At 46.7% G+C, this 21,438-nt stretch overlaps 1 protein-coding gene across 2 annotated transcripts in view; it reads right to left on the minus strand.

Annotated features, from left to right (window-relative positions):
• The window catches only part of gfra3 (GDNF family receptor alpha 3), a 25,680-nt gene extending 8,595 nt beyond the window's left edge, over positions 1–17,085 (minus strand). For both annotated transcript variants that reach the window (XR_003978296.1, XM_030368171.1), the window contains exons 1-5: positions 16,936–17,085; positions 5,584–5,907; positions 2,566–2,637; positions 1,584–1,938; positions 406–518 (exon numbers count right to left, since the gene is read on the minus strand). Coding sequence is in view for 1 of the 2 variants with exons in the window: in XM_030368171.1 (XP_030224031.1) it covers positions 406–518; positions 1,584–1,938; positions 2,566–2,637; positions 5,584–5,907; positions 16,936–17,020 (949 nt within the window). In the remaining variant the exon portion in view is untranslated. The remainder of the gene's footprint in view (positions 1–405; positions 519–1,583; positions 1,939–2,565; positions 2,638–5,583; positions 5,908–16,935) is intronic.
• Between the last annotated feature and the right edge of the window lie 4,353 nt (positions 17,086–21,438).

Consider the following 21,438-nt stretch of genomic DNA (forward strand, 5'->3'; position numbering starts at 1 on the left):
TATAAATCCTCCACCCATCCCTCCAACCCCTCCTCCCTCTACCCTCCGTCCCCCCTCCCTCTGTCCTCCGTCCCCCCTCCCTCTATCCTCAGTCCCCCCTCCCTCTGTCCTCCGTCCCTCCTCCCTCTATCCTCAGTCCCCCCTCCCTCTGTCCTCCGTCCCCCCTCCCTCTATCCTCAGTCCCCCCTCCCTCTGTCCTCCGTCCCCCCTCCCTCTATCCTCAGTCCCCCCTCCCTCTGTCCTCCGTCCCCCCTCCCTCTGTCCTCTGTCCCTCCTCCCTCTATCCCTCCTCCACCCATTTCATCATTTAAATATGCATGCGTGCCAACCGGCTCCACCCATCACACGATCCCAGCACCGAGCCCTCCCACCCCCCAGCCCCCCCAGACCTGCGCGGGGTCCTACCGATGAGTCCGGCGTAGGCCCGGAGGCAGAGGCCGGCCGAGGTGTCCCTCACGCAGCCCGAGGAGGACATGGAGGACGCCTGGCAGCTGTGGAGGAAGTCCGCCAGCCTGGATCTGAGAAGAAACACACGTCAGAGCGTGAGTGAGTGAGTGAGTGAGTGAGTGAGTGAGTGAGTGAGTGAGTGAGTGAGTGAGTGAGTGAGTGAGTGAGTGAGTGAGTGAGTGAGTGAGCGAGCGAGCGAGCGAGCGTGCGTGCGTGCGTATGGCGTGTCTGAGTGTGTGTGCGTGCGTGCGTGCGTGCGTGCTTCTGTGTGTCTGAGTGTGTGTGTGTGTGTGCGTGCGTGCGTGCGTGCGTGCGTGTTTGCGTGCGTGCGTGTTTGCGTGCGTGTGTCTGGACAGTGTTTCCCATACATAGACCAATGTGTGGCACAGCGCCACAGAATCATCACCGAGCGCCACAAATTGATTCCGCTTTTATTATTTTTTTTTTAAAGTGATTTAGAAATATAAATATCGTTCGGTTCATTCATCTCCGCATAACACACTCTTTCTCCCTGTCTTTCTCGTTCACACACACACACAGAGACAAGCGCGCATGCATGCCAATGGTGCGCAGGTACACTACCACTTACCGGATAAACCCGCGCATCACTGATACACACACTGACAGCGGATTCGCCCGCTCCATCTCTCTCCCCCCCCCCTCCCCCCCCGTCAGGAGTCCACGTTCTAATCTCCCCCCCACCCCCCCCTCCCCCCCCCCCGAGTCCACATCCTCACCCCCCAGCAACACACATTGCTACCTGGTCTGTGGGAAACACTGCTGGGTTGGTTAGTGGATGTGTGTGAGTGTGTGTGTGTGTGTGTGTGCGAGTGTGAAAGGTGTGTGTTTGAGTATGTGTGTGTGTCTTGTGAGTGTGTGTGTGTGTGTGTGTGTGTGTCAGCGTCGGTGTGTGTGTGTTTGTGTGTGTGTGAGTGTATGTGTGAGTGTGTGTGTGTCACGATGATGGGGGAGTATCGGCCCCCCAGTATGGGCCCCCCCAGTATCATCATTATGAAGGGGAGTCCGGGCCCCCAGTACGGGCCCCCCAGTATGGGCCCCCCCAGTATCATCATGCTCGGCCCCCAGGGCCCCCCCGACCGGCCCCCAGGGTCCCCCCGACGGGCCCCCGGCTGTACCTGCAGAGGTCGTCCCGGCGGCAGTAGCTCTGCAGGTGCAGGCAGTTGGGCGGGGGTCCGTCCCTCTCCAGGTAGGAGCAGGACGGGACGATGGTCTTGCGCCGGCGCTCCCCGCACAGCGGCTCGCCGCACGGGCAGAAGAGCACGCCCAGGCTGTACTCCTCGGGCACGCGCTCCAGGAAGCGCCGCAGCGCGCGGTGGCACTTCTGCCGGTTGCAGCGGTCCGTGCCGCTGGGCCGCTTGGTGCACGCCAGGACGTACTCGGAGCGCAGGGCGCCGCACTTCTCGAACAGCCCGCAGTCCTGCGCCGCCTTCAGGCAGGGGTTCAGCCCGTCCTGGGGCAGCGAGGAGGACGCTGCGTGGAGGGGGGGGGGGGCAGCCATCGTTAGGATCAGAATCGTTAGGAAGGGGAGGTTGGAACGACAAGGCAGGGGGGACGGTGGGGAGAAAACGAGCGGATGGAGAGAATCAGAGCGAGAGGTCAAGTAAACGCCCGGCTCGGAAGAAGGAGCTCCCTAAACCCGGCTCAGATGTGGATCGAGAGTCCCAATCTATTGCTCCACTCATTGCATTGACAGAGGTATTGATTTGAGTGTTTGCAGACAACGGCGGAAAAGTTGGGTCACTTGAGTGAGGCTTCACTGAAATAATGCATTTTGGTGTGACATGAATACAAGATTAGAGGAAGGCCTTTGCTTACCGGCTGGTGAGTCAGCTCACTAACTGACTAAGGGGACATTTGACATACATAAGCTCATAGCTCATAGGTTTCTGGACTCAAATCTTTTAAAACCTCAGTAGGAATTTCGAGAAATCCCTCACAAGAATTGTACGAGGAAGATTCGTTATGCTTTATCGCCTTTTTACTTGAGTTTGTTCTCAATATGTTTATTGGATACAAATGTGTGTGTGTGTGTGTGTGTGTGTGTGTGTGTGTGTGTGTGTGTGTGTGTGTTTGTGTCCTTCTCTCTAAATAGCTTACCCACTATTAAGGAGGCCATGTGAGTGTCCATGGGCATCAATTCATACGGAGACACCTCCATTTCATCTTCCCCTGTAGAACAGAAGATACACACACACGCACGCGCACACACACACACACACACACACACACACACACACACACACACACACACACACACACACACACACACACACACACACACACACACACACACACACACCACCATTGAACGTTTGTGTGAAAAGCAAGAGGGAGGTGAGGATGTGGTTTGTATTTGGACGACCAAGAGGTTATGTTCAGATCCAGTCATTTGTTCAGACAGCCTGATAAACAAAACGACAAAAGAGCGTCTGAACCCAAACGGAAACACTCAACCAATAATTACACATCTCTGATACATTAGGTTACCACGGCAAACCATCACACTAACATGCAAAGTAAGGGAAGAGTGGTACGGACATCGACATCTTGTCTCGGCGTGAGACTTCTGCCTTCCATTGCATTTGAAACATTGCCAACGCTGTTTCCCGAATTAATCAATGCTGAGTAATTCAGTAAACAAAAGCTACCTAGTTGGATTTTTTACCGCTCCTTTGTATCCTGTGTTCTATTGTTAGACCTCACTCTTAATTTCCTTGATTGACTTGTGGACTGCAGTGAAATGTTTCTTCGCGCAAATTATTCCACACACTCACTCCAAGTCAGACTCAATCAAGGATGTAATAGCATGTAAAGTGTTTATGTATGTAAATCCCATTCTGGGCTATATATTTATGGTAATGACACGCTAGAGCAGCCTAGCGGCGCTCAGAGTCGAGGAGTGTGTAATTACACTAATGCTCCTCTCACTAATAGGCCACAGGGGAGGAGTGGGCTAGCTAGCGCCACTCCGCTAACTGTTACGCACATTCCTCGCAGTTAGCTTGTTGGCACGCTCCCATATACATAAACACTAACTGTATTGTGTTTGTCTGTGGGTGTATGTGCGAGAGTATGTGAAAGAGTATGTGTGTGTGTGTTTGTATGTAACTGAATGTGTGTGTGTGTGTGTGTGTGTGTGTGTGTGTGTGTGTGTGTGTGTGTGTGTGTGTGTGTGTGTGTGTGTGTGTGTGTGTGTGTGTGCAGTCGTCAGTCCGTCCGTGCATGCATTTGTGCTTGTATGTAACAGGATGTGTGTGTGTGTGTGTGTGTGTGTGTATGAGTGTGTCCGTCTGTGCATGGTGTGTGTATTTGTGCTTGTGTGAATGTGTACATGAGCTTCAGTGTGTGTGTGTGTCTGTGTGTGTGTGTGTGTGTGTGTGTGTGTGTCTGTGTCTGTGCGTGTGCGTGCGTGTGCGTGCGTGTGCGTGTGTGTGTGTGTCTGTGTGTGTTTTCTTTCAGTGTGCATTTAGGTTTTTCTACAATCAATATTTATGGGCCATTCTAGTTTCCTGCGGGGGCCTTTTGGGAAAATGCTACTACACGTTTAACTGTAATTCCAAAGATAACTCAAAAACTTGCTATTGTCGTCACCTAGCAATAAATAAGGTGACCTCAGGCTTTCACTGCTTGTCAATTCAGCGTTTGGAAAGTATAGAACAGTTATGAACCAAATTCATTTGAAATGACTACTAATAGCCTATATTTTTGATGTAATAGAGCCATAAAACGGATTTCAACAGTTTGGTTATATTGATGCTGGAGGGACGGATAATGCAGTAGACATTTTTACTTTAGACATGCGCAAAAACTTGTAAAGTTGCATCCATCATTACTGTTGGTTGAATTAAATGTAGCTCTGCAGATTTTGTTTGTTTGATTAAATAATGAATTCATTATCTTTTCCTTCACCATATGTTTTTCATGATTGCTCGATTGTTACTCTTAATATACTCTACTTAATATCATGGCAAATGAAATGTTAAATGTAAAAATTCAATGCAGAGCTTTAATTTGATAAAAAATAACCATATGCCAAGTACAAGTGACTGCACCATTGTAGTAACGGTACTTTTCTAGTAATTATACTTTTCTAGTAACTTTACCATTGTAGTAACTGTACCATTGTAGTAACTCTAACGTTGTAGTAACTCTACCATTGTAGTAACTCTACCGTTGTAACTCTACCGTTGTAGTAACTCTACCATTGTAGTAACTCTACCATTGTAGGGAGAGTACCATTGCAGTAACTCTACCATTGTAGTAACTCTACCGTTGTAGTAACTCTACCGTTGTTGTAACTCTACCGTTGTAGTAACTCTACCATTGTAGGGAGAGTACCATTGTAGTAACTCTACCATTGTAGTAACTCTACCGTTGTAGTAACTCTACCGTTGTAGTAACTCTACCGTTGTAACTCTACCGTTGTAGTAACTCTACCATTGTAGTAACTCTACCATTGTAGGGAGAGTACCATTGCAGTAACTCTACCATTGTAGTAACTCTACCGTTGTAGTAACTCTACCGTTGTTGTAATTCTACCGTTGTAGTAACTCTACCATTGTAGGGAGAGTACCATTGTAGTAACTCTACCATTGTAGTAACTCTATACCGTTGTAGTAACTCTACCGTTGTAGTAACTCTACCGTTGTAGTAACTCTACCGTTGTAGTAACTCTACCGTTGTAGTAACTTTACCGTTGTAGTAACTCCACCGTTGTAGTAACTCCACCGTTGTAGGGAGAGTACCATTGCAGTCACTCTACCATTGTAGTAACTCTACCGTTGTAGTAACTCTACCGTTGTTGTAACTCTACCGTTGTAGTAACTCTACCGTTGTAGTAACTCTACCATTGTAGGGAGAGTACCATTGTAGTAACTCTACCATTGTAGTAACTCTACCGTTGTAGTAACTCTACCGTTGTAGTAACTCTACCGTTGTAGTAACTTTACCGTTGTAGTAACTCCACCGTTGTAGTAACTCCACTGTTGTAGTAACTCCACCATTGTAGCAGTGTGAGGTTGCACTGCCTCTGAAGCTCTAATGCTACCGGACGGACGGGGAGGGTCCTGCGGCCCCCCGTCTCCGAGCCCCCTTCCCTGCCGCCGGCCCGCTCACCTGGCAGCAGGCGGACGCTCCAGTACACGTGCAGGCACCGCTCCTCGCGCCGCGAGCCGCGCTGGCACCGGCAGGCCAGCAGGGGCGGGTGGCGGGCCAGCAGGGCGTCCTGGCTCTCCAGGCACTCGGAGGCGGCCTGCTCGCCCAGCGGGGCGGCGCCGGCGTCGTCCGCACACAGCTCCACGCCGCGGTACAGCGCCTCGCAGCGCGGGTCGCTGCCGCAGGCCCGGTGGGCGTCGAGGCAGTCCCCCCGACCGGCCTGGGGGGCCGGCGCCGGGAGGTGAGCCGGGAGGTGGTGGACCGGAGCCGAGAACGGCAGCACGGCTGAGAGAGGAGAGGGGGGGGGGGGGGGGGGAGGAGAGAGGGTGGAGGAGAGAGAGGAGAGAGGAGGGGTTAGAGAGCAGTGAGGGTGGAGGAGAGAGGAAGAGGAGGAGGGGTTAGAGAGCAGTGAGGGTGGAGGAGAGAGGAGGAGGAGGGGAGGTGGAGGAGAGGAGGGTGGAGGAGAGAGGAGGAGGAGGAGGAGGAGAGGTGGAGGAGAGGAGGTTGGTGTAGCAGGACCAGACCGAGAGCAAGAAAAAAACGAAAAGGTTAGGGATGAAGTTGATGCAGTAAATATGTTTTTATAGTGTTAAATATATGATGTTAAACAGACGTGAAATAATATTTAATCAGAACATATGGATATATTTAAGGGCATTGTCTTGACATACAGCACAAAGTGGTGACAAAATTGTGGCCAAATAAAATATTTTTACATACATTTGAAGTGCAAACAAACCATTTCCTGTAACGTTTTCCCAGTGGAAATATCTGGTAGAGTAGCCTGTTTGATATATTTGCATGTACGATTGAAGGAATAATCGGCCCTACAAAGGCAAAGTGCAGTAACTACGCCAACATTGAAACTGAGAAAAATGCTTTCAAAGTATTCATACTGGCCGGCCAAACCTGTTTCAGGTACAATAGTGGTGATACTCTCAATTAATACCTTTATAGGAAGAAAAATAGTTTTTGTCTCAAGACAAAGAAGGTGTTATAAAACCCATTTTCAGTCTGAACTCAATTTTGGCAAAATACGTAGTTACTGCACTTTGCCTTTGTAGCAGGCCTGTCGCACCAGTTACTCAAGTTACTCATGTGCGCATGTGCCAAGCAGCCTGCAGCTCTACACACACACACACACACACACACACAGCACGCCCGAATGCATGCATACACCGCAAGCACGCACATACACACCTCACACGCACACCGCACTCACACGCACCTGAACATAAACGGAAATGTACACACACACGCACGCACACACACACACACATGCACGCACACACAACGCACGTCGAGACAAAGGCAGCGACACACTCGCCCATGTAAGACGTTATGTTTCTAAACATAACGGCTCCGCCATAGACAGACGCGCAGGTAAGAACACACGCACGCTCACACACCGCAGCGACACACTCAGGTAAGACGTTATGTTCTTAAACATAACGGCTCTGCCGTCGACAAACTCTCCCAGGTAACACGTTCTGTCTATATACTGTAGAAATTGCAGAAAAGAAGGGAAAAGACAATTTCTCCCCTCAACAAGCAACAGCAGGTCGTTCATTGCGCCGGTCAATGAACGACCTGCCGGTCATCGCGCTGACCGGCATATCAACAAAAAGCGCAATCTCTTAAAGAGACAGCGTCCCTATAACAGAGAACGAAAACATGTCAATAACACAGTATGGTGAATTATGTCTATCGTCCACCACAAGACTACACTTTTCTGCTTAAATGTAATGTTACCCTCCTCCTTGAGCCTCCCGAAATGTCTTTCGATATTTATACCCCTTGTAGGCTACTGCTGCCTGTCTTGGCCAGGACACTGGAAGAGATGTTTAATCTCAATGATGATTATTATTTTCAACTAACCAATAGTAGTTGCCTTGCATTTTAAAATGTCAATGCAATTTTCAGCCCTGAACAACAGTACAAGCTATTTAATAATTGATTTGCATGCATACTATGTTAGACTTTCCATTGAACAATTACCCCTGTTACTATACATTTACTAATTTTATAATGTAATCAAATGCTCACACACTTGCTGCTTTCAGACACACGTGTAAGTCCTGATATTCTCGTGATGGGGCGTATGTGTGAACAACATATCCTGACATTTGTACTCTGAAAATCTGCTGAATAATGAAACTTAAATGACCTTATATGTGAATGTAGAAATTCGGAATTTCTCACAAAACTTCAGTGGGCGTGTTGATGACGCTTCTGCATGTCATTGAGTGGCCCCCTAAATTATAATCAGCCTGTTGCCTTTTGTTCGCTGAATGGTTAAAAAATATTTAAATGTTGGCACTGCTGAGTCATTTGTTATGAACGAATGTTATACGTTGAAACACTATAGGCAAAATCGTATTATATCATGAGCTCAGAAATGTGTTACATAATCGACTGGGGTTTCCACATTATTGCTATGGGTTTAATGACAACTAGAGGTTGAGCGTGTGCAACATGCGAGCGTAAACTAGTGTATTATAATAATTTCATACGTGGGCATTATATGCATTATATATATATACATATACATATAAATATGTACATTCATGTTTAATCAATGATCCATGCGTCTGCATGCTGTAACTGCCTGTATTATGAATCGTTATTCTCTGTACTGTAAAATACACACACGCATGCTTCTGGCAGCGTCTAATTGTTCCTTCATTGTTTTCTTGTAATCATAATTGCCCATTGTGCAAAGTCGAACTGTGCGCATTGTAAAAGGGGGTTTGCTAATCATTAACACGAGTCAATAACAGAATATGACGTAAGGCCAGAGGGAGCGGAAGGTTTAGTGTTAGGATTAGTCCTAGGGTTAGCTCTTAAGGTTAGGCTTATCCCAAACCATTATGATGAACATGTGCGCACATCCTTCTTCACTCACACTCATTTATGCTCCTTATCGCAATTAAACTTGGACATTTCCATACATCGTTGTACTAATAAAATAGATGGCACACCACATAACAACTGCTAAACTCTCTTAACATGATTGAAAGAAACAATCAATCACAATCAATCAACTAAACACAAATAGCAGATTATCTAGAAGGCCTTTAAATACAGATGGACGTTTTAGAGAATAATTGAGTGTTTAATCGGGTCTGGTCGATTCCCTTCTCTGAGATGGTTTCTTACATAATCTCTTACTAGATCCATAAGCATGGACACTGAATCCAAGTGGCAAACACGTGGCAGACCATTGCTAGGTCCCTCTAAGCAGGCTTAACGATACTTATAATATTCGATTAGGCTCAGACTAACGAAAACAGAAAGAAATCCTTCGTGTTATTTAAGGATGCCGGTCTAGACGCCAAGGAGCCTCTATGTTGACTAATGTTCGCACTGGGGAACGCTTAATTGTTTTCTTTAAACTGCAGGCAGGCACTTTCTACACTCCAATGACAACCACTGCCTTTGTAAAAAAAAGGCATTGGTTGAATGGTTGAAGCACAGATAGATGTACGGAAAGTTTTCTAAGGACAGACAAAAATGTCATGTGGTGAGGAGAAATAGGGGAATGGAGAGATAGATGGGAGAAGAGAGAGGTGAGAGAGAGAGAGAGAGAGAGAGAGAGAGAGAGAGAGAGAGAGAGAGAGAGAGAGAGAGAGAGAGAGAGAGAGAGAGAGAGAGAGAAGAGGAGACAGCGTGCCAATCTGAACTGTTGATGGGTTAGACACGGGCGCAGTGTGAACTGCAATCAGTATATGCCGCGGAAAATGATGTTCCAAGAATGACACACACACGCACACACACACACACACACACACACACACACACACACACAGACACACACACACACACACACACACACACACACACACACACACACACACACACACACACACACACACACACACAATCTCAAATAGAGCACCGACAAATACACAACACAACAAACTGAAACCTGGGAGCAGGGGACCTGAGAAAGAGCCTTTCTGTGGGCGTCCCGCAGGGGCCGGGGACTGGGCGGGGCCCGGCCCATTATTGGAGCCACAACACAATACCGCAGCGCTGCGGGACCCGGGTGCAGGCAGGACAGGCTGTCGCAAAGATGCGTGCATACCAAACACACACACACACACACACACACACACACACACACACACACACACACACACACACACACACACACACACACACACACACACACACACACACACACACACACACACACACACACACACATTAACGCACGCAGAAACACAGGGGCGCGCTCTGGCACTCACACACGAGGGTCCATGAGGCGGCGTCGGAATAAAGAAGCAGCGAGAGCGTAAACCGCTTAACACTCAGCGGCGGGATCACTAGACGGGACGTCAATTGAATACAGAGCCGGCTTGATGAAAAGACCGGGAGGGAAAGACAACAACGCACGGGCAAAAGCGTTAGCGTGAGGTTTCGAACCAATACAGGGCCTCGGTGAGAAGAGCGGTGCAACACCCTGCAAGTATTCCATCTACGCACACACATGCGCACGCACGCACGCACACGCACGCACGCACGCACACGCACACGCACACACACACACACACACACACACAGACCAACAAATCCATCTGCAAACCGGAGGCTCTCAGCATAACGAGCCGAGCTGATGACAGAGCCACCAAAGCCCGAGCTCCCGGGGAGCAGCTCGGCGGACCGCGGCGGGTCTCCGCTGACGGCCGTGACTCCGCCTCCCCTCCCGTCATCTTCAGACGATCGAGTCGACTGTTCTGGCTGCGCCGGTGCGTACGTCGCCGGCGCCTCATCACGGGGAAAACAGCAACCCATGATGAGACCTGCTGGGAAACACCTGTGTGCAGTTGCAGGTCACTGCGGCGGGCCAGTGGATCCTGTGCAGTAGTCGTCGCTGGCTCATAATGAGTGGACGACCGTTACATAACGGCATGATGATGACACTGAGGCTCTTTCTGTCCCTCTCTCACACACGCATGCACACGCACACGCACACACACACGCACACGCACGCACACATACACAAAAACACCTAGCGTCTCAAGCCCAAGGTGCGTGGCTTCATTAGGTGAGTGAGTCCGCCCGCTGAGAAGCAGACTAGACATGCGCTCCCCTTCTCTAAAGCCATGAAGACCCTGGTAAGTTGTCATAATAATAATAACAACAGAAACAATTGATTTTAGTATTAATATTATTATGATTATGGTCATTACTTCAATCATGATAAGATAAGATTTCATAATAATCTTAATAATACCATCAACGCCAATTCTTCTTTAAAAGCAATGTTTCATGTCTAGATTCAATATTTTTCTTTAGACTTTTTGCTCCTCTACAGCAAACCAATGACCTAGCTTAATACCATCTTGGCAAAAAACAGATTTGTCCAGGGTATTGTGTCAAACAGTATTATTGTGAGTGTCATGAAAGAAGTACCGGTATTTTACATTAACCTCAAACATATTTCTCCACAAGGCTGAAGCATATATTGTGAGAGCAATAGTGAGAAGCGTTTCCACAACGGCCAGCCACAGAGAGAGAGGTTCCCTGACTGTGGACTTATCAGCCCATGATGTCTCAGCTGGATGTCGCTCATTCAGCCTGCAGGCTTTAGCCTGAGCCATTTGATTAAAGAGGAAGTGATGAATACGTTGATATTAATATCAATATGATATATTTATACAGAATCAGGAAATGGATTCCCTTGCCTACGATTTAATATAATGTTAATGCACTAAATAAATAAAGAGGAATGATCCGATAAGAGCAACGATAAATGAAAGCGCCACCAAGGGAACAAGTGCCAGGGCGTTTCCTCAGACACATGGGCCATATGCTGTGAACACCCTGGGGGCATGATGGAGCACTGCCTATCCGAGGTGGACTGGCCAATGAGCCCGGAACAGCTTTTAAACTGCAGATGGCATCAGGGCTGAAGTTATACCGCAAACATCGTAAGCCTCGAGACGTTGTGAGGTTTTTACTGCAGTGGAAGCATAAGCGAGGCCTGTTGATTCAGAAGGATCACTTGATGAGTTTCACCATAGGTTAAAAGAGCTTCACTATAGGATAGAAGAGCTTTACCGTATGAAGAGATGTACCGTATGAAGAGGTTTATTGTAGGTTAGAAGAGCTTTACCGTAGGTTAGAAGAGCTTTACTGTAAGAAGAGCATTACCGTAGGCTAGAAGGGCTCTACGGTAGGTTTGAAGAGCTTTAACGTAAGAAGAGCTTTACCGTAGTTTAGCAGTCCTTTACCGTATGTCACAAGAGCTTTACCGTAGGTTAGAAGAGCTTTACTGTGAGACAAACTTTACCATAAGAAGAGCTATACCGTAAGAAGGGCTTAACTGTAGGTTACGAGAGATTTACCATAGGTTGAAAGAGCTTTACTGTAAGAAGAGCTTTACCGTAGGTTCGAAGTGCTTTACTGTAAGAAGAGCATTACCGTAGGTTAGAAGAGCTGTACTGTAAGAAGAGCATTACCGTAGGTTTGAAGAGCTTCACTGTAAGAAGAGCATTACCGTAGGTTAGAAGAGCTTTACTGTAAGAAGAGCATTACCGTAGGTTAGAAGAGCTTTACTGTAAGAAGAGCATTACCGTAGGTTAGAAGAGCTTTACTGTAAGAAGAGCATTACCGTAGATTAGAAGAGCTTACAGTAATGCTCTTTTAACCTATGGTAAATCTCTCGTAACCTAAAGTAAAGCTCTTCTTACGGTAAAGCTTTTCTAACCTACGGTAAAGTAAGTTAGAAGAGCTTTACCGTCAGAAGCGCTTTAACGTAAGAAGAGCTTTAATGTAAACAGAGGTTTAACGTAAGAAGGGCCCTACCGTAAGAAGGGCTTTGCTGTAGGTTAGAAGAGCTTTACCGTGAGAAGAGCTTTACCGTAGGTTAGAACAGCTTTACCATAAGAAGAACTTTACCATAACAATAGCATGAGTGCAGGTTAGAAAAGCTTTACTGTAAGAAGAGCTGTACCGTATGAAAAGCTTTACCGTAAGAAGAACTATACCGTAGGTTAGAAATGCTTTACCATAAGAAGAGCTTTACTGTAAGAAAAACAGTACAAACAGTAAAAACGTTTTTTGTTTATCTTCATGTTTAACATCTGTTTTTCTTTTATTCCTAGTCTGTCTTACATAGTTTTGATAGGGCAATATGTAAAGCGTCTTAGAGTACCATATTAAGCGCTATATAAATTTCATTTATTATTATTATTATTATTATTATTATTATTATAAGAAGGGCTTTGGCGTAGGCAAGAAGATCTTTACCGTAAAAAGAGCTTTACCATAGGTTAGAAGAGCATTAATAATAATAATAGATAGCACTTATATAGAGCATTTCTAGGTACCCAAAATAATCCATACTGAGAATATGTGTGTGTGTGTGTGTGTGTGTGTGTGTGTGTGTGTGTGTGTGTGTGTGTGTGTGTGTGTGTGTGTGTGAGAGGTATACTCTTATCCACTGACAGTGTTTAGCACCTACTAGGGTGAGCTTGGCTGCCAGTGTGCGCCAGAAAGCTCACCAAACACTGGTTAAGCCCCTTAGGCAACTTTAGGTTTATGGCATTTGGAACGTCAGAAATATTCCCAGAAACTGAAGGTGATTGTTCAATAAAAAGTGATTATAGAAAAACGTACATTTTGAGAAAACGACCAACAGTTTTTTCTACTTTGTTGATAAGTGCATGATTGATATTGGTTCCTAAAGCTTTAATTTTGGGTGAAGATGCACCTGACCCTTTGTGTACATTTCTGTTTGTGAGGAAAATGTTTGATAACATTACGAAAACTATCAAAACTGTATTGGGTCAACTGGTAATACATAAATATATGATTACATAAAATATATATTCCATTGGAGAAAAAGAGTAAAAGCGAAAAATATTGTGTTTTTTGGTCCGAATCATTATGTTGGATGTGCTGACTCGCACTGAAAAGCATAGCGATTAAGAAATACACTGCTCAGAAATGTGTGCCACTGCAAAACCTATTCAATTTATTTTTTTCAATTCACAGCCAGGACAAAGGGTTACACACACTCAGTGGCCCTGACCTTTAACAGGGAAAACTTTGTACATCTGTAAGAAGACAAACCCAAAACTAATACAATTTACTTCCACAGTGTTGGGGGCTCAACCATTCCCAACTCCAGAAAAAATCACTTATAATATGAGCCAGAATTCCCTATTTATTGAATTTGCATGATACATTCTTGCCAACTGACACTAACACTTGCACACTTCAATTAACGTCACTTTTCAAGCAGTTATTCGGGAAAAACAAAGATAATTTGAAAAAGAAAAATGGAAAGGCATAATTTATGTTGCTGTGATCATATCTTATAGGATTTGCCCTAAAGCAGAGAATCAACTGAGTACAAAACCTGAATTCTAATTATCCTCACCCCATTTTAAGATTAGTTTGCATGTCGCTGTGCTGACAGAGTGAGGAAAAGGACTCTGAACATGTTTTTTTTCTCTGAGTCACTATCGATGATAACTGAAAGTCCGGCCGGTTGAAATGATTTGGAGGCAGATACCAACATCGCAGAGAAACTTCCACTTGATATTTGTTGACGTGTCAATCAAAGATGGAGAGGTTGTGTTACAGAGAAAAACAGAGAGGGAGAAGAGAGTGATCGATTCGGAGAGAGGGAGAGAAAGACACTGACAGTGAGAGAAAGGGAGAGAGTGAAAAAGGGAAAGAGAGGGATAGAGAGAGAGAAAGGGAAAGTGAGAGGAAGAGAAAGATTGAGCGAGAGTGAAAGAGAGAGAGAGAGAAAGGGAAAGAGATTGAGATTGTGAGAGAGGGAGATAGTGAGATAGCGAGAGGCTACTGACCACAGAGTTGTTTTTAGAAGGTAGCCAAGCACAAGTTAATTGCCATTGGGGATGACATGCACCGTGTCAGGGGCCGAGTTTGGGCACGGGCGCACGCACACGCACACACACACGTTTTTGTATCAGAAATTCCCATTGGAGAAATCACAGCACACCCGACTCATGCCTGTGTGTGGGCAAATGCACACACGCACACGCACACGCACATGCACACACACACACACACACACATTCGCAACATCCAAGAAGGGAAAAGCCAACACACCATCTGCTGCTTCTGTGTTACTTTTCGAAATCCCAGTTATCAACATAACATGCAGAACCTCTCCAACGATATCCTCGGACACACTACACTACACTTTGAAAAGTACACCATCAAATACACACACACGCCTAGGCACACACGCACGCACGCACGCACGCACGCACGCACACACACACACACACACACACACACACACACACACACACACACACACACACACACACACACACACACACACACACACACACACACACACACACACATAAGCAAACACTCCTAAAGACAGACACACAATACATTTTTCTATGCTTAATTGTCCATGCAATTATTACTACAAAATTTCGGTCTTTCTCGATGGCCCCCAAATAACTTTCCCCACCACGTCGTCTCTTTGTGTTACGTCTCCCATGTAGACAGAACCCAGTCCCACGGGACCCAGAAACGGTGCATCCATAACACAAAGGAGTCCACACATCAGGTCCACCGGCAGCCTCCCGTCCCTCGGTTGCTATTGCTCCCAGGGGCCGCATGCAACCGGCTCCATATTGTGAACAACATTGACACTTATCATCAAGGCAGCTTTATGGCGCTCATAGCAAGCTGCTCTTGACTCCCGGTCTCATTGCCGCTGATAGACGTCACTGTCAATGACTTAGGAAATTATAGGACATTATGACCTTATTATTGTGTGTGTGTGTGTGCGTGTGTGTGTGTGGGTGCGCACGTGTGTGTGTGTGTGTGTGTGTGTGTGGGTGCGCACGTGTGTGTTTGTGTGTGTGTGTGTGCGTGTGTGTGCTTGTTTTGTGTGTGAATGTGTTTGTTTGTGCGTGTGTGCGTATGTTGTGTATGCGTGTGTTAAGTGTGTGTGTGTCTGTTTGTGTTGTGTGTGTGTGTGCACGCGTGTTGTGAGATTGTGTATGTGTGTGTGCTTGTATTGTGTGTGTGTGTGTGCGTGCTTAGATTGTGTGTGTTTATGACTGTGTGTGTGTGTGTGTGCGTGCGTGCGCGTGTGCGTGTGTGTGTGTGTGTGTGTGTGTGTGTGTGTGTGTGTGTGTGTGTGTGTGTGTGTGTGTGTGTGTGTGGGTGTGTGTGTGTGTGTGTGTCAACATCAAGCCAAACTACACTGGTCCCCTACGATCAAACCCCTATGGAGCTGGTGATATAGACAGGGAAATAAATGTGCATATGGATGACGTGGATAAGAAACGTATATACTTTAAAGCACCTGTCAGGGAAACCATGCTGCGATGCTGCACCAGACCGTGCCCCCACCTTCATATTATGTTAATGTAGTTTGGTGTGTCTGTGCGGGTTTCCTACTATCAGCTCAAGACGCACCTCATCTCGTTTCTCTGGTTGTCTGCAGACGCCAAATCACCAGCCGCATGTGGCGCACCGAGCGCGCGCCAGCCTGCGCGCCGATAAGCCGTCAGGTAACAACAGAGCTGGAGCCGTGTGTGTTTGCTTACTGGCAGTCCGTTGATTACACTTCCTGAGACCATTTGGAGGCCTTTCGGGTTTTTAAATAAACGCACACGAGCGGAAAGTCCGAGAGGGGTTCGGGTAAGTGCCTTTGTGCGAGGGGAAGGACCGGGAGGACGAAGAGGTGCTATGGCAACAAAGACAATAGACAATAAGTCACAGCTGACGAAACCATCGTATCCACATAATAGTTCACTGCGTAAATCTATTGGCAGGATATATTGTTGTTTTCACGGATTTGTGAGAAAAGCACATAATTAAAATAAAAAGAACGTTCGTGAGATAAGTCGGTTTTATGAGACTTCATGAACTGTTCTTCACGAGCTGTGACGGTCATGAACTGACGGTCATGAACTGTTCTCCACGAGCTGCGACGGTCATGAACTGTTCTCCACGAGCTGTGACGGTCTCACCCAGATGTGCAGACGCCCTGCACTGTTTCGGAGTTTAAATGATGTAGTCTACTAGACGCCAACATACTGTGGTTATAACATTGAAAGCCCCATTCATTTTAAACATAAATACCAAATCCACACTCATGCGTTTCAATTTCCAAGTTCCAAATAAGTCCAAGCTTCAGCATCCACATGTCCGAGCAGGCTATCCCTTCTCACGGCACGAAGTATAGGAGGGATATTCCTCCTCCGAGTTCGCACAACGAATAGTAGGAGACTACATCCAATATTCGGTCGTAAGAAAAATTGTTGGTGTAGTTTGTAATAATCAAACAAAGCTTACCTGAAAACCTGATCACAGTGAAGAGAAGTCCAAGAAGTATCATCTCGTCTGTGTGGAAGGAGCACGCGCTCACCGAGTGGGACATTGGATGGGTAGACGGGAAGAGCTGCTCCCCCCCCCCCCCCCCCCCAACACACACACGCACGCACGCCCACACCTACTCTCACACACACGCGCGCGCGCACGTACAGGCAAACACACGCGCGCGCGCACACACAAACACACACACACGCACACGCACACACACACACACACACACACACACACACACACACACACACACACACAGAGACACACAAGCACAGCCAGACGCGGCGCTCAGGCGGGAAGCTACATTCAATGTAGGCTACTGATGTTAGAATGACTGATAACAGCTTAGCGGAATAATAAAAAAAGGAAGTCCTGCAAGTTATAAATTCCAGAATCGGAGAGAGAGAAAAAAAAAAAGCGGAAAAAGAAAGCTCTTCAGCAAAGATTTACGCAACAACGCAACGAAGCCTCCGCGTCTCTTTCCGCGCTGCGCAATTCAGGACCAATCCCCCGCCGAGCGTCTTCTCTGTGTCCTTGAGCGGTAGAGGGAAACCATAAAAACATCACACACTGCCTCTTGCTCTTCGTTTCTCACTCGCTCCCGTTACCGAGCGCGGGGCCCCCGGAGCGAGGCACGAGCATGATGTTGACGGGAGGGTGAGTGATATTAACCAGTGATGTCCCGCTCTGCCCTGGACCGCTCAGCTGTTCAGAGCTTAAGCTGGACCCCCACCAGCGGGCTGTGCTCCCCGGCCCCGGAGTGGAACTTAATGAACAGGACTTAAAATAATTGACTATACAAGTACCAAGAGAAACATGACACTGAGTCGGAAGCACGTTTCAGTTCTCATTGTTTCTTTCTCCGAGTTCTCCTTTAAAAGCTGCTAATTGAATCTGAGTTTGAGTAGAGTTTTAGTACTTTAATGGTTTGGTACCGTATGAGCTGCACTACATCCGTCAATACATTTTTTATTTAATCATTTTCGATTCAAACTAGGTGATTATACAAATGTATTATTGATTATTTTATGCTTCAAATATATAGATATTGTAGGTCTATTATTTTATTGTTATTATTCTAAGTGTATTTAACTTACTTGGCCGATTTAGCAATTGAGAGAATGTTGATTTATAAACCGAAAGAGGATAAGCTGGCAATATAAGTCAGCATTAGTTGCCTATGTTTAAACGATGACCACGTATTTTAGACTGACGTGTGTGTGGATTTTAAACACCTAATCAAAAAAAGCTTCAATCTCTCCATAGCGATCTCCCCTCTCTCCCCCTCCCTTTAGTGATCCTCTCTCTCCCCCTCACTCCCCCTTTCCATAGTGCTCTCCCCTCTCTCCCCTACTCTGTGTGTTCTGCCGCTGGCCCATGGAGCACCAATGTGCAGATGAAGGGCTAAGATGTGTGTGTTTGTAGGGGGGGGGGGTAGGGCTTTTATGGCCAGTAGAGCATAAAGGATGCAAAAGACCCATGTGTTATAGATTCAGCACATATAGAGGCCACACACACACATGCTGCGCACACACTCACACACATGTACAAGTGCACAAATGCACACACACACACACACACGTACACACACACACACAGATGGGTGTTTCAACACATGTACACGTGCACAAATACACACACAGACACACACACACACACACACACGTACAAACACCAACGCACACATACACACACACACACACAGATGGGCATTTCAACAAGAAAGAATTGACAAGAAATACTTCTGTCGACAATCAGTGAGTGACAGAGGCGGTGGTGCAGGTTAATAACAGAGGGCCCTAGTGAGCTGTAGTTTGATCACAACAATGAGAATACAATCCTCCAGTTCTGATGGTATGATTGAGTGTGTGAGGGAGGAGCAGGAAGAGGAAGACGGAGTACCGAGGGGTAAGAGGAGGATACAGTGTCGGGGGCAAAAAAAAAACAATCAAACAGCGCAATTGGTGTTTTTTGATGTGTTAATGAGTTTTCTATTCATAACTTCTGCATCATAATCACTGGGTCCATTTTAATAACTCTGGCATTATCAAAAGCTCTCTCTCTCTCTTGATCTCAAATGCACACACGCAAACACAAGTGCACACACACATTTGCATATACACACACACACACACACACACACACACACACACACACACACACACACACACACACACACACACACACACACACACACACACACACACACACACACACACACACACACAGCCTCAATGTGTTGCCACCTTGTCCCATCAACCTAATTACATGGCTCTGTGTTCACCCCAGAGGTCGTTACCCCATGGCCTGTTAGGCAACAAGCTGTTAAGCTAATCAACAGAGAGCCTCCTCATGTCTCTGGACGAGAAGGCAGACAGGCAATAACTGCAACAACTAACTGTGGACATCACAATAGACAGCAGCGTGATGACGGGCAGCAAAGGCTCTGCGACGTCACTATGAACAGCTATAGTGGTGTAGGAGGGATGTTGATGTTAATGTGTGTGTGTGTGTGTGTGTGTGTGTGTGTGTGTGTGTGTGTGTGTGTGTGTGTGTGTGTGTGTGTGTGTGTGTGTGTGTGTGTGTGTGTGTGTGTGTGTGTGTGTGAGGAGCTGTGTGTCTCATTTCATCTCTCATTCATGCTCTCTGCTATTTGATTCCCCATTGTTCGCCTATCAGACAAATCCATTCTCATTTCTCAAACACTCTCTCTTTTTACACTAACACAGTAACAAGATGGGTCAAATTGGATGTATATAAATTGAAAAAAGTTGTTTTTACAACACTGACTGCTTACAAAGTGCAGAAGGAAAGCAGATCCATGGAGAGGTGACAGAAGCACTCTGTGGTTGACTGCTTTAGACGGGCTGGTTGTTTAGAATCAGAGAGCAGAGCTTATAGAGGAGCCACACATTGTTGTTTGGTTCAGCAAGTCCCACACACCCTTTCTTCCCAGCTTTGCCAAGAGGTTAGAGAGACAGATAAAGGAGAGAGACAGAGAGGGAGCGATAGAGAGATATAGAGGAGAGGGGAGGGACTGAGGATCAGAGAAGAAGAGGAGGGGAAGGAGGAACCACGGAAGCGTGGAATAGCCATATACGGTTTTAAAATCTAACAAACCATTTCACAGCAGATGTCCCGAGCAACCTCCTCACCTCTCCACCCTTTTTTGTTCTTTCTTAGCACTGCCTACCCTCTACCTATCTGTTTCTCTCTGTCTCTCTCCCTCCTTCTCTCCCTCTCCCTCTCTGTCCCTCCCTCTCCCTCCCTCCCTCTCCCTCTCTCTCTCTCACTGAAATCCTCCCTACCTTTTGTCTTGTCCCTGTTTTTTATTTGCTGCGTCGTGTCCTCATCCCTCCCCCCGCCCTTTGCTTCAATCTCCTCCCTCCACGCTTCCTCCCAGACCCACTCTCTCTCCCCCTCTGTCTCATTTTCTCCCTCCTCTCCGTTTTATTGGCTTGTTAGTTCCACTTGAGATGGAGAATGACAACAATGGCAACTCGGCCTGGCGGACACCCACCCCTGCAGGAGCAGCGACTGACGCAGAGAGCGGGAGGATGTTGACCACACGTATCAAATAAATAAAACGCACGCCTCTCCCGACGGTCCAGCTCAAACTTATCACGAATACATGAACAAACGTACATATCAGTTGAGGTTCTGATTTCTTCCTCTAAGGAACAGTCAACACACCACACACACACACACACACACACTCAACTTCACCAGTAACGAGCAAACATGTTCAAAAAGGAATGACATAATTAAGGCGCAAAACAATGTTACGTCTATAAAATATTACGTCAACAAGGCAGGAGGATCAGAGGAATGAATTGTGTTACGTATGTTCATTTCTCCTCATTGTCTTTTTGTGCAGATTTTGGACGGCTCTAGTGAAGCGTCTTGCTGGACGTTACAAAGTATGCGTGACATTTGTCATCAACATTTTCTGATGCTGGGTTAAATTGATGACTCTAAGCTATACTGACCGCAGTAATTGACTGTTCCATACTTACTATCACACATAAACACACACACACACACACACACACACACACACACACACCGATAACGTATCAGTGCATGGGTGATGTGTGTGTGGGCGGGGGGAGTTTGAATGAGCACGTGTGTTTGTTTTGGATGAAGGGGGGGACAAGCAACAAAGCATGTGCCTTCTGAGCTAATATTTGCCAGCACGCATGGCCACAGACAGGCGTCTGGCCATAAGAACAACAGTGGCAACTGGAGCATCGCACAAAGGAACCAATGACATGCCTTATCACCTGCGTGAATTAGCCTCTCTCTCTCTCTCTCTCTCTCTCTCTCTCTCTCTCTCTCTCTCTCTCTCTCTCTCTCTCTCTCTCTCTCTCTCTCTCTCTCTCTCTCTCTCTCTCTCTCTCTCTCTCTCTCTCTCTCTCTCTCTCTCTCTCTCTCTCTCTCTCTCTCTCAGCGTGATCAAGCTCTCCGAACACA

This window comes from Gadus morhua, chromosome 10, assembly GCF_902167405.1.
Source record: "Gadus morhua chromosome 10, gadMor3.0, whole genome shotgun sequence".
Lineage (NCBI taxonomy): Eukaryota > Metazoa > Chordata > Actinopteri > Gadiformes > Gadidae > Gadus > Gadus morhua.